Here is a 13388-nt window from a genome sequence, read left to right on the forward strand (position 1 = left end):
TACCCAGCGATACGATATTTGCCGATACCTCAAAAAATTCTACGATACGATTAGGATTCGATTCGATACAGGAGTATATCGATCGATATATCGATATTATGATATTATATACCTATTTTAAACAACCATCTACATTTTTATTAACTCACAAATGCAACCAAAATATATAACATGAACATTTATCTGAAATTTTCACATCCTGTACCTCAGTTGGAACATTCACAACAACAACAAAAATAGGCCTACAATTTTATTTTATTTTTTTAATAATAAAGAAAATAAACAATTGGAAAAACAATTCTGGCTGCTACTATGGGCTCAGTGCTAAAAATCTATTCTACAGATAACCAAATTACAAGCAATAGCAGAAAATAAATACAATAGAACAAAAACACAAGTTCAATAAACAGTGCTTTTCGGGTTTTTCAGCTCAGTGTGACATGTACGTGCACTGGCATAGTAGACAATAGATATATATAAGTAGATGCCTCATTAGTGACTGTTTCTATGGGCCGCGATACGTTCCAAAATGGCGGACGCGTCAACGTATCTGGAGCGGTCGAATAGGGAATCTATATATATATATCTATGATAGTAGACGCATGTGCGGAAGCGATCCGTCGCGCGTTGACGTCACGCGCCGGATGTTGTGAACGCGCTCAGGACAGTTGGACATTGCGGTGGATCAGAGATAAAAAATGATGTAAATACTGTTCAGTTTCTTGCACAGACGATCGTTTCGTGTCTTAAGACGTCAATGTATCGTCACGAGGCGTGGAGTTTAATTTGATTTTGTCTGTGTATGTTTTTTTACTCTCAAAGCCGTGGAGCCCATTGACTGCCATTATATGACTGACAGACTGCAACAGTTTGAGTTAAAAATCTTCGTTTGTGTTCTACTGAAGAAACAAAGTCACCTACATCTTGGATGCCCTGGGGGGGGGCAGATAAACATCACATTTTCATTATTGGGTTTATTATCCCTTTAAGACATATGTATGCCTAACCGACTGTGTTTACTAGGATATTCGCCAAAACGTGCATTTTGATGTATTTTGTCTGTATTTATTCATCCATGCACAAAAAAGCAGAAGAGAGCTCAATTTAGTATTCACGCGGTGTAGACGCGGCTGTCTGTGTGCGTGCGCACGCTTCAGATGTGTGCGCAGAAAACTTCTCACACAGCGCTCGACTGTTCCGCAAACAATCCCGAGCTCACCTTGTGCCTTCGGGCAGTCCTTATATCGAGTCCTGATACGTGAGTTTGAACGAGAATGCACGCGTTGGCGGTAATGCATAGACGGACATTATGTGAAAATGTGGACAGTGCCAAAATAAAGGTGCCTATTTATACTACAGATATCGATATTTTACGCGTGGCATCGGATGCATCGTATCGTCAGACATCGTATCGATGTATCGATCCATATTGATTAATCGTTACACCCCTATGCATTACACTGTTCTTTTGGAAGGGCTGCACATAATGTGTTAAAGTCCACTCAAAATTGTGAAAACAAAAACTAAAATTGAATTATTTGTTTACTATCATGTTGTTCCAAACCTGTCTGACCTTCATTCTTCCAAGGAGCACAATTCTTAAGAATAGTCTGCGTTTTTAAGATTATCAACATTATCATATGACTATTTTTGTTTAGGTTAATACTGTATATTATTATTATATAGTTATATTTCAGGAAATTAAAAAAAATTGAAGAATAAAGGACTCTTGTTGACACATGGGCAGAAAAAGCATCAGTGATTCAGTCCACAAAACAAAAAGGCAGAATGTTTGATGTTGACATTCACAGATGTATTTTATTTGTGACTTTAAGAGCTGTGATTTGTGTTAAAATGTGTCGGTATTTATGATGATAATGAAGAGCGTTCATATCAACCATTTTAACGGAGAGTAACTCGTATACAAAACCACAAATACACATTCAGAATAGTCTCTCCAAATAAATTACCAACTTAAAAAAAGTGCAAAATTGTGCATTGTAAAAAAACAAATATTCTCTTTGTTAAAAAAAAATGAATGCAACATACAAACCAAATGCATCTCAGCTTACAGTTAGACACAATAAATTTAAATATTAAAATAAAACAGCATTTCAAGTACTTTAAAATCACACATCTCATTAAAACGTCCCCAAAATAACAGCAGTAAACAATGTATGTCATGAAACTACACCAAAAAGGCATTCTGGGTAAGAAACAATTACATAAAAGCAAAGCCGCTGTCCTCCTCACCACAAAACAACAAATCTAATCAGATTCTCTCAGTTTCAGAGCACTAGATGAAATCACACATGAACGGAAATGATATTAAACTGCCACAAGCTGAAAGTCCATGACTAACATCATAAATATAATACACCGAGAGCTCATAAATAACACACAGTAATCAGAATGATGCATTGGAAACGTTCCCATTCAGTCCTGCATTCAGCTGGTGTTCGGTCCCTCATGTTTATGGTTTCTAGGAATTAACCGAGCTAATAACTAGTAATTAATCGAGCTAAACATTAATAGACAGATATTAGCTTGCCATCGACCAAAAACACAGAAAACAATCAAAGCATCTCTGTGTCAGTCGAGTAACTCCCTGATGGACTGACCTGTGTGTCAATGCAGAGAAAAGCTCTCAAGATGCCCAAGGCTTCTCAAACATCTGTGCGTGTGTGTGTGTGTGTCTGTCTGTGTGTGTGTCTGTGTGTGTCTGTTTGTGTGTGTGTCTGTGTGTGTGTGTCTGTGTGTGTGACGGCTTTGAAAGGAGCAAATGCACCAGGGACAGGTACGATACACCGTCCACATTAATATTAATGACAAAATAAACCTGCAAGCTATGCTTCCTGACTAGAGAAGAAAAAGTGACATTATCATCCAAATGACACTCCTCTGCCGACAAAGCACTAATATCCTAACGTGCATATGAAACGTAAGGAATATGTAATATATACACAGAAAACCGTAAATTAAAAAGATTCTCTAAAAATGAGAAAAAGCCTAAAATCATAAAATACACAGCTGTGAACGGAATAAAAATAATCAGACCACTCTCACAAAAACTGTCAAGAAAATGTGCATGTCACATTTCCAAAAAAATAAGAAATTAATTAATTTTAATTGTGAAAATAATCTCACAAAGCAAAACGCCACAAATGTCCTAAAACAGGATTAACTTTCTTTAAGCAAAATAAATTTTTTGCTTTCAATTTTAGGGTGAAATGTGACCTGGACATTTTGTTGTGAGATTCACCAAAGCACCTGCACTATGATGTTGGAAAAGTGTGTCTTCATTTGTGTTTGTGTGCTGTAACTCACTAAAATGTGCAGGTCATATTTCAACCTAAAATAAAATGCAAAACATCATAATGGTCTTAAAAAGGCTTTGTTTTCTTTAAGCAAAATATAATTTCTTATTGTTTGCTTTCGGGTGAAATGTGACCTGGACATTTGGTCTTGAGATTCACCTGAAATATTATGTTGTTTATCTGTTTCAGTTTGTGTTTATGTGTTAATTTTTGTGCTGTAACTCCTCCAGGCCTCTAGAGGGCGCAGTTCCCTTTAGCTGGTCTAGTGCATCAAGTCCTAATCACAAAAGCCGAGATGCTCATAAATACGCAAAACACATTCAGCTCATTAATTATAACGCATTTAAAAGCTGCATGCTGAGATGCTCTATTAGTGCAGCTACAACCTGTAAACAAACAAACAAAGAAGAGCGTGTTCCCTCCTTTCCTGTGTGTGAGAGTAATGAAGTGTTACCCAGAATCCCCTTCACAAGCACAGTCTCTCTAGTCGAAGCAGCAGAAGAGCGAGCATGTGGACGGCTCTGGGCTGCGGAAGTTTCCGGAGGTCGGCGTGTCGGCGCATTCGGCGATGAACCGGTGCAGTTCGGACACCTGCGGCACGTCCTGGGTTTGTTGCTGAACACAAAACACACATACAGAGAGAAAACCAATCAAAAACAGCGACATGTCTGCCAGGCGATTTTAAACTTTTATTGTTTTAGGTATACTTGCTGTCTTAAAAAGCACATGGAAGCCCGTTTCCACCACTGTATAAAAATAAAAATAAATTAAAACGGCAATTGCGACTTTTTAATCTCACCATTAAGACTTCTCAGAATTGCAAGATATAAACTATTCAGAGTTTACATCTCGCAATTCGTTTTTTTTTCCCCGCCATTGAATAAAAAAATAAAAAGGGAATTGCAACATTGTCTCACAATTCAGACTTTTCTTCTCAGAAATTTTGTATCGAAATTCTGAGGAAAAAAGAAATTCTGACTTTGTTTCTTGCAATTCTGAGAAAAAAGTCAAAACTGCAAAATATAAACAATTCCAAGTTTACATCTCGCAGTTTATATTTCGCAAGTCTTGACTTTTTCTTAGAATTTTGTTTATATTTCTCAATTTTGACTTTTCTCAGAATTGACTTTACATCTCGCAATTTTGACTTGTTTGCTTAGCATTCTGACTTTACGCCTTTCAATTCGGACTTTTTCTTAGAAATTTAAGTTTACATCTCGCAATTTGGACTTTTTTCTTAGAATTATCAGTTTACATCTTGCAATTCCAATTTTTAAATCTCACAATTCTGATGTTTTTCATTGAATTCTGAACATCTCGCAGTGAAATAAAAGATTGTGACTTTTATCTCACAATTCTGACTTTTTTCCTTGCAATATCGAGTTTATAACTTGGATGTTCTGAGTCAAAATTGTAAGTTAATTTAATATTTAAATCAATATTTAAGTTTTTTCAAGTACATTTTTAAAAATGAACAAACTACATGAAAGAAAGATAGAAATATTTACTGACATTTAACATTTATTTTATTTCAATCAATGTAAATGTTTTTTTTTTTTTATTAGTTTTCATTAGTTTGGTTTAGTTAAGTGAACTCACAGTGATGGTGTCGTAGGCTCCGGTGATGAGCGCGATGAAGAGCGACAGCACCATGTAGATGAAGAGCGAGATGAAGGTGTAGAGATAGAGCTGACTGAACACCCACACCAGCGTCCCGCTCTGCTCCAGCTCTGAGAACGTGGCAAACATGTCGTCTCCATTAATGAGAGAAAACAGACACTCTGACACCGTAGAGAGAGAGCGGAACTGAGAGAGACAGAGATCAGAAGACATGGACATGTTAGTAAAGAAATATATCATACTTTATCATGGTAATATAATATTGAAATATAACATACTTTAGAGTGGTAGGGTCCCAGGACGATCCAGCCACAGAAGCAGTAGCCCATGTAAATGGCAGCAACGCAGCAGCAGAACCGGATCACGTTTGGAAACGCGGCTCGTAGAGTCACAATCAGAATCTGACAACAGATCAGACAATTCACATCGTCTGAACATTTTCTATGTTAATATCTTTTAATTGATCTTTTAATATCTATTTGCAATATTTCCAGAGATCCATAGTTCCTCAAAGAAAGAATAAATGTGAATCTCACAAAGCCTGTCAAAAATGTCATGTTGCATTTCAAGACAAAATCAGAAAAAAACTAAAACCAGAAACAACAATCGATGCTTGAAATGAAATACATTTTAAATGAAATAAATTATTTAACAATATATTTTATTTCATTGTCAAGGCAACATTTCTCATTTTCTTTTAGTAGCTTGATGTACTAAAATAACTCGAACTAAAATTGAAATAAAAACTTGGCATATAAAAAAATAAATAAAAGCTAGTAAATGACAAAAACAACAAAATTGCAATCACTTTAACTAAAATTAAAATGAAAACAAAAAATACAGAAATAAATCATTCAAAACATTAATAAAAACTATAATCGTATCTATAATCGAGGAATAAATGCATAAACTCACGTTGTATTTCTGAAAGAAGCTGAAGTATCGTATCACGCCGACCCACACCAGCAGGGTGGAGGTTCCCATCAAAATACTGCAGACGTCATACGACGACAGGTTCTGCAGCACAAACACAAGCACCAATCAGCTCACAGCGTTTCTCAGACACAGCGGGATCTCCAGCACTCGAGGGTAACCGTGTGTGTGTGTGTGTCACCTTGGTCTCGATGGCGATCTTGATGAAGGAGGCGATGATGGTGAGTATATCGCTGATGATGAGCAGCAGATACCAGCCGTTGATGAACTCCAGACGGTCGCCCCAACTCACCGACCGGCCCAGAGACTGACGGAAATAACACACAAACTCCTGCCAACACAGACCAAACGTCAGTTTAGATTGTGAAATAACAACTCAGGTAGGGCCCTATGAAATCAGTTAATTTTTTCCCCAAAATCTGGTGAATTTTTTTCAAAATTCAATTATTTCCTGTTTGGGGATTATATTTCTCATTTTTCTGGACTCAGTTTTAACGGTTAAATTTAATTATAGTCATCAAAAACCAAATCATGAAATCATGAAACCTGTACAATAAAATATATATATTTTTATTTAATTAGAAGTTTAACAATAATTACATTTTTAGGGCTCTATGAAATACATTTTATTTTTCCCAACATTTACTTACTTTTTCAAATTCTCTTTTATCTGTTTTATTATTTTTTTTAAAAAGACTCTATTTTAATGGTTAATTTACATTTTAGTAATAAAAAGTCTACTTCTACAACATTTAACAAAAATTACATTTTACAGCACTATGATATATTTATTTATTTGATTTGATTTTTTTTAACCAAATTGTTTGTAAAACTGTGTTTAATAGTGCAATTAAGTTTTTTTTATAATCAACAAGCATGTCTAATCAATTTAATTTATAAAAACAACTTCAGAATGTATTAATTTAACATTTTTACAATATGTTTTGTTTGTTCCGACATTCTGTATTATGAATTTGAACTTTTCTGGTAATCAAATGAAGGCATGAAACATTAACAATTTAATTAATCTTTTAGTCAAATGAAAGTTAAACAATTCCTTTAAATTTTTTTTTTTTGGCAAACAAATTGCTGCGCAACAGAGGTTTACTGCTAAAATTAAAACATGGAAGGTAAATTGTGTGATTATTCCTTAAAAAATAAAGTTTAAAATATTATTATTATTATTTACATTGAGAGGAACTTTCTACTGTGCAATAGTAATATATTTCTGTCACAATTTCAAGTTAAATCAAACTTTTATTTACCGTGAACTTCAGTTTTAGTTACCGCACAGTTTCTGTGCATATGACATGAGACAGTTTTTTTCTCTCAAATGAAACAGTGAAATACTCTTGAAGAGATTTTCTGAGCAGCTCTGGAGATGATGTTCATGTGTTCATAGTGAGACAACAGGTTAAAACCACCATGAGCACTACGTAAACAAAACCATGCCATTCATTCACACAGAGACATGCAGGATGTGCTGGATTCATGTTTGAATAATGTTTTTGTGGTTTAATATTCACAGACAGTAGTCCATATCTCCATCTGATTTAAGTGTACTGACATACTTTTGATTTATTCATCCAAAATTTTACTAATTCCTAAATGTTCCACATTATAGCATTTTTATGACTGGATTGTGTTTTCACAAGTCACAGGGCCCTACTTACGTGCTGCAGGATGATTCCTCTGAGGATGGAGCGTCCGCACAACACCAGAGACAGACCGCAGACCACCGCCACCAACACATCGAACGCCACGCGCGCGTAACTGTCTCCTGGACACAGAGACAGAGACACGTTCAGCTTCAGCAGGATCACAAAGAGACACAAATGAGCGTCCGTTCACCGTCATCTCACCGTGTCCCGACACATTGGTGTCTCTGCACTCTTTAATGGACGCCTCGTTGAGCAAACTCAGCTTCACTTTACCACTGTGAGCCTTATTATCAAACAGGATCTGAAACACAGATGCCATATGCATGACAATCCCATTCCATGATATAACACACTGTTCAAACGTTTGAGGTCAGCAAGTGTTTCCTGCTTACCGAGGCTACTACACACAACTGTACTCAACATAATCAGAAATGTTTCTTGAGCAGTAAATCAGCATATTAGAATGATTTCTGAAGGATCATGTGACACTGAAGACTGGAGTAATGATGCTGAAAATACAGCTTTGATCACAGAAATAAATTAGTTTACAATATAGTCAGACAGAAACAGTTATTTTAAAGGGGTCCTATTATGCTCTTTTACAAAGTCTTGATTTTGTTTTGGGGGTGTACTAGAACAGGCTCTCATACTAGGTTGTTCGAAAAACACATTATTTTTTCACATATTTGACATTATTACAACACCTCTCTCCCCAGTCTGGCATGAACGGCTCGAATAGTTCCTGTATCAAATGAAGGCCCGCCTTTTGAAATACGAAATGTGCTGTGATTGGTTAGCTGGGCCAGTGTGTGTTGTGATTGGCAGCACTCGGCGCCTGGTCGGGAAATGTCATGCCCCTTACCATAGCCGCCTGCTGCGAGCTTCAGTGTAAATATTGCGTCAAAATCAAATCACTCTAAGTTCGTCTGCCTTGGGAAAGCTAGTGTGTCTCTGACATAGTGATAACACTCGTTGCCTTCTCTAGTGCAGCTCAACCAGGTCTCGTCCCATTCGTTGGTATTTGTGAAATCACAAATCCCGGAAAATATGCATTGTAGTCCAAACGAGTCGTTCGTTGTAGTTTTTGAAAAGTGATTTCTGTTAAATAAAATATCTCCTTTTGAAGTGGACTTTGAGCTTCGTAGCTTTGCAGATCTTTTTTATGCTCAAACAGCAACATTTCAGACTAACTAAAGTTGAAAAAGTGAAAAAGCATAATAGGACCCCTTTAAAATAAAATAATATCTCAGTTTTACTTGATTTTAGAACAAATAAATGTAGCCTCAGTGAGCAGAAGAGACTTCTTTCAAAAAACATTAAACATCGTAAAGACTCCAAACTTTTGAATGATAATATAATACAATTTCATGAAACATTATTTGATTTTGTAAATTGAGTTTAGTGTGCTGTGAAATCTGTGCGTACGGTGATGGAGAAGGTGTAGCAGTCGGGAATCTCGTTATTGATAATCGTCTGGATGTTTATCGCCTTCAGCTGAAACTGGATAGTCACATTAATCAACCTGAGGAGAGACAGAAAGACGCTCAGAGAGGAACTTGAGCAACAATTATGCAAAAAACGGCACATTTACACAGATCAGCGATCGGTGTGTGTGCTACTGAGCTACAGTTACTTCAGAAAAAAAAACTGGCCCTGAAATTGAGCTAAACCACACTTTTTGGAGATGATTTGTGACCCTGGAGCACAAAACCAGTCTTAAGTCGCTGGGGTATATTTGTAGCAATAGGGTCAATATGGGTCAAAATTATCCATTTTTCTTTTATGCCAAAAATCATTAGGATATTAAGTAAAGATCATGTTCCATGAAGATATTTTGTAAATTTCCTACCGTAAATATATAAAAACTTCATTTTTGATTAGTAATATGCTTTGCTGAGAACTTCATTTGGACAACTTTAAAGGCGATTTTCACCATATTTCCAGATTTTCAAAAAGTTGTATCTCGGCCAAATATTGTGCTATCCTAACAAACCATACATCAATGGAAAGCTTACTTCTTCGGTAAAATAAGATGAAATAAAGTACAAAAAAAGTACAAAAAATGCACCCTTATGACTGGTTTTGTGGTCCAGGGTTACATTTGAATTGAAAAACAACTGATAAATAAGTAAATAATGTTCTATTTGTGTTGGTCTGTGATTATTGTATTTCATATATAAACAATAGAAGTGTTTAGTATGTCCTCATAGATTTGTTATATTATACATGTTATATATTATCATGTGTGTGTGGATCTCACTTTTGGAAATTGAGGGTGATGTTCTTGTAGTGGTTTTGCAGTGGATTCGAGGGGTCTGGTGGTGGATTCACTCCGATACAGTCTAAACCAACACACAAAAAACAAAACAGAAACAGAGAATAAAAGCACTCTGATTGAAAACGCCTCAATTATAATCACTGATGATTCAAACGGATAGCGGCTTTGTGTTGCCAGGCAACAGATTCTGTAGAATTTAGACTGTTTAGAACTTCAGTTTGAGTTTGTAGAACATAAATCATCTGCTATGAACCCTAGTGAGACGACTTCTTAGGGAGCACCTGCAGGAATCACTGATAATGTTGAACACTATCCCAGCATATTTATTCTGCGCTCTCAGATAAGATTGGTTTGATTATAGCAATTATAGATGATTAGAAGGCAGCATCATGTGCATCCTTTGTGGAGAAGACAATCCCAGAATCCATTTAAAATGAAGTCAGTTTAATTTAACCAAGATGGTGCACAAGTCTAGAGAAATGAAAAAGTTGGCATGAAATGGAAGTTGCAACCAAATTTACTAATATATGTGGCATATTTCATAATGAAATGACTGTTCAAAATTTTCTCCATCGTTTAGTGAATGCATTGAAAAAATGAGCACTGTAAACAGGAATGGAGCACTGTAAAAAATATTTTCTTACTTGGCACTTCTGTCTTGTTTGCCATTACAAATATCTAAAAAGATTTTTAAAAAGACATTTACTTGAGAAGCAAAATTACTTACATTTTTCAGAAAACATAGACTTAATATCTAATCAAAACTGTGTTTATGCTTAACAATAAAAAATATATTGGTAAGAAAAATATTATAAATAATAATAATAATAAACCCAATTAGTATTTTGAAATAAAATCATTAAATACTATAGAATTATTAAAAATTAAAAAGAAATTTTTCTTGATTTAAGCACAAACTATTTTTTTTTTTAAACAAGACTTAATATTTTACAAATAATAATAAATAAACTAATTATTATTTTAAATAATAAAAATAAAAGGAAAAAGAGACATTTTCCACTTTGATTAAGTTGAATTTTTCATACTCCACTAACCGATGCTTTTTCTTGCTTTAAGCATAAACTCACTTTATTTCAATTATTTTTTCAGAAAATACTTAAATGTATCTTGATATAAGAATAATATTTAGATGTTGGTGCTGGAAAACAACACAAAAATACTAATCATTTTTTGCAGTATTACAGATATAAATGTAATATTGCATTTTAATTAAAGATTGCAAGTTTACAAAACACTAAATCAATAAAAGATAAACGCACAAATGAATCGCTCCCAACATAAACAGTAACATGCATCAGGAAAACAAGTGGTGTCAAATCCGATTTCAAGCTGGCTTTAATAAATAAATCTATTATTACACCCAATAACGAAATACAACAACTAAAATAGTTCAATATAATTAATAATGCCCTCTTCTCTCTAATATTTGTGTCTTGCATATTTATGTGCTTGCTAACGTCAAACTAAAAAAGTGTAAGCAGCAGAGTGACGACTCGCTATGTTTTATTGATTTGTGTGATATGCAAAAATGGATTTTCTGCCCACCAGTGACGACATGAGGGTCGATGTCAAACGTGTCGTTAACCGGGTCGATGGTGCCCTTCCTGTAGTAGCGCTGGCACAGATAGAGGGCGCTGTCGTTCAGAGCTGAACCTTGAACGTATGCGTACCTGCCGACCGACGTCTGCGGCAGAACCAGATACTGACCGACCGACAGAAACACAGAGAGAGAGAGAGAGAGAGGTGAACTACTGCTGGCATACTATCTCTGCAGAATACACAGAGCTGCTGAGATTACTTCTACTGTAGGCCAGTACTAATTACAAAATACATGACGGAAATTGTAGATTGAAATGTCATCTATTGGATTACACATATTAGGTAATGTATTCGGACTACTTTTTGATTACATTTGACCCAACTCATAAGAAACCTATTCCATTCCAACATCATGAAGTGTATTAAACATTACATGACTCCAGCGTTTCCCAAACTGGGGTTCGTGAATGAACTGCAAGTGGTTTGTGAGTTGGTGAACTAATTAACTCATTTTGAAATAAAAACAATTCAAATTAGGGCTGTGCAAAAAATCGAATGCGATTTTCATGCGCATCTCGTCAGTAAAGCCAGTTCTGTGATTAGTAGTAAATCTCCAGCACGTGCTTTCAGATGGAGCAGCATTTAATACACAGAGCCGTAGATCACTGACAAGCTACGCAAAATCGCATTCAAAATCGGCAATGAATCGCAATGAATGACGAGATTCGCATGAAAATCGCATTCGATTTTTTGCCCAGCCCTAATTGAAATAAAACACTTGAATAGTAAAAATTTTTATCTTTTTAATTTTAAAGGAGAAAAAAATAATAATAATTTGGGTGAGTCAATAAATTCTGAAAAATGTACTGCCATTGTGTAAATAACATGTAATTATGTAATCAATGAAGAAAAAAAAACTAATCTGATCATAAGCATTTTAAAGTGTAATATAATCTAATTACAAGTACATTTTTGGAATCTGATTACATAATACAGATTACAAGTAATCAGTTACTACCCAGCACAGTATGTATTCTAGGCATAGTATGTGAATTTACTGTACGCATGAGCTCAGACGATCATCAACATTTGCTAAAATGTGCAATATAAAACAGAACAAACTGTCTGAGATACCATATTGCATAGGGCTTACTGCTTGGTGTAGTATTTATTTAAAACTGTAGGCAGTATTCAGTATTTACTGTACAGTATGCAATAAGCATTACGCTAGAAAATAATCCTAAAATAAACAGATAAAGCCGCATAAATAATCACTGTCTTTATTGCTGCTCAGTGTTTTGACATGAAGGTCAGTGTTTCAACATTCATCTGATGTGCTAATGTTGCTTACATCCAGTTTAGCCAACAGTTACTGAAACAACACTGACTGTAGCAATCAATATAACGTCTTTAGTGAGTTAAATTAATTTAATTAATGCAACTATTTATTAGGCTACACTAGCATTCAACAGTTTAGAGTGTCAATGGGGTTTAATGTTTTTGAGAAAAGCCTCCTCTGCTCACTAAGGCTGCATTTATTTGATCAAAAGTACAGTAAAACAGTGAAATATTATCCAAATTTAATATAGCTGTTTTCTATGTGAATATACTGTAAAATGTAGTTCATTTCTGTGATCAAAGCAGAATTTTCAGCATCATTACTCCAGTCTTCAGTGTCACATGATCCTTCAGAAATCATTCTGATATGCTGATTTGCTGCTCAAGAAACATTTCTGATTATTAGCAATGTTGAAAACAGTAGCTGCTTCCTAAATCTGTGGAAACTGTGATACATTTTATTTTTTCAGGATTCTCTGATGAATAGAAAGTTCACAAGAACAGCATTTATTTGAAACAGAAATCTTTAGCAACATTATAAAAGGGGAAGTTCACAAGTGGGGAAGTTGTGGCCTAATGGTTAGAGAGTCGGACTCGTAACCCAAAGGTTGCGGGTTCGAGTCTCGTACCGGCAGGAATTGTAGGGGGGGGGGGGGAATGTAAGGCGCTCCCTCCCACCTT

The 13388-nt window shown here is 35.3% G+C and overlaps 1 protein-coding gene across 1 annotated transcript in view; it reads right to left on the minus strand.

Moving 5' to 3' along the window:
• Nucleotides 1-1800: 1800 nt before the first annotated feature.
• The window catches only part of mcoln1b (mucolipin TRP cation channel 1b), a 13339-nt gene continuing 1751 nt past the window's right edge, over nucleotides 1801-13388 (minus strand). Inside the window, exons 4-13 of the mRNA XM_016572510.1 lie at nucleotides 11376-11532; nucleotides 9792-9873; nucleotides 8957-9053; nucleotides 7733-7832; nucleotides 7544-7650; nucleotides 6052-6201; nucleotides 5853-5954; nucleotides 5216-5338; nucleotides 4917-5123; nucleotides 1801-3932 (exon numbers count right to left, since the gene is read on the minus strand). Of these exons, the coding sequence (XP_016427996.1) occupies nucleotides 3801-3932; nucleotides 4917-5123; nucleotides 5216-5338; nucleotides 5853-5954; nucleotides 6052-6201; nucleotides 7544-7650; nucleotides 7733-7832; nucleotides 8957-9053; nucleotides 9792-9873; nucleotides 11376-11532 (1257 nt within the window). The 3' untranslated portion in view covers nucleotides 1801-3800. The remainder of the gene's footprint in view (nucleotides 3933-4916; nucleotides 5124-5215; nucleotides 5339-5852; nucleotides 5955-6051; nucleotides 6202-7543; nucleotides 7651-7732; nucleotides 7833-8956; nucleotides 9054-9791; nucleotides 9874-11375; nucleotides 11533-13388) is intronic.

Source organism: Sinocyclocheilus rhinocerous, unplaced genomic scaffold, assembly GCF_001515625.1.
Source record: "Sinocyclocheilus rhinocerous isolate Xijiao unplaced genomic scaffold, SAMN03320098_v1.1 scaffold802, whole genome shotgun sequence".
NCBI classification, from domain to species: Eukaryota; Metazoa; Chordata; class Actinopteri; order Cypriniformes; family Cyprinidae; genus Sinocyclocheilus; species Sinocyclocheilus rhinocerous.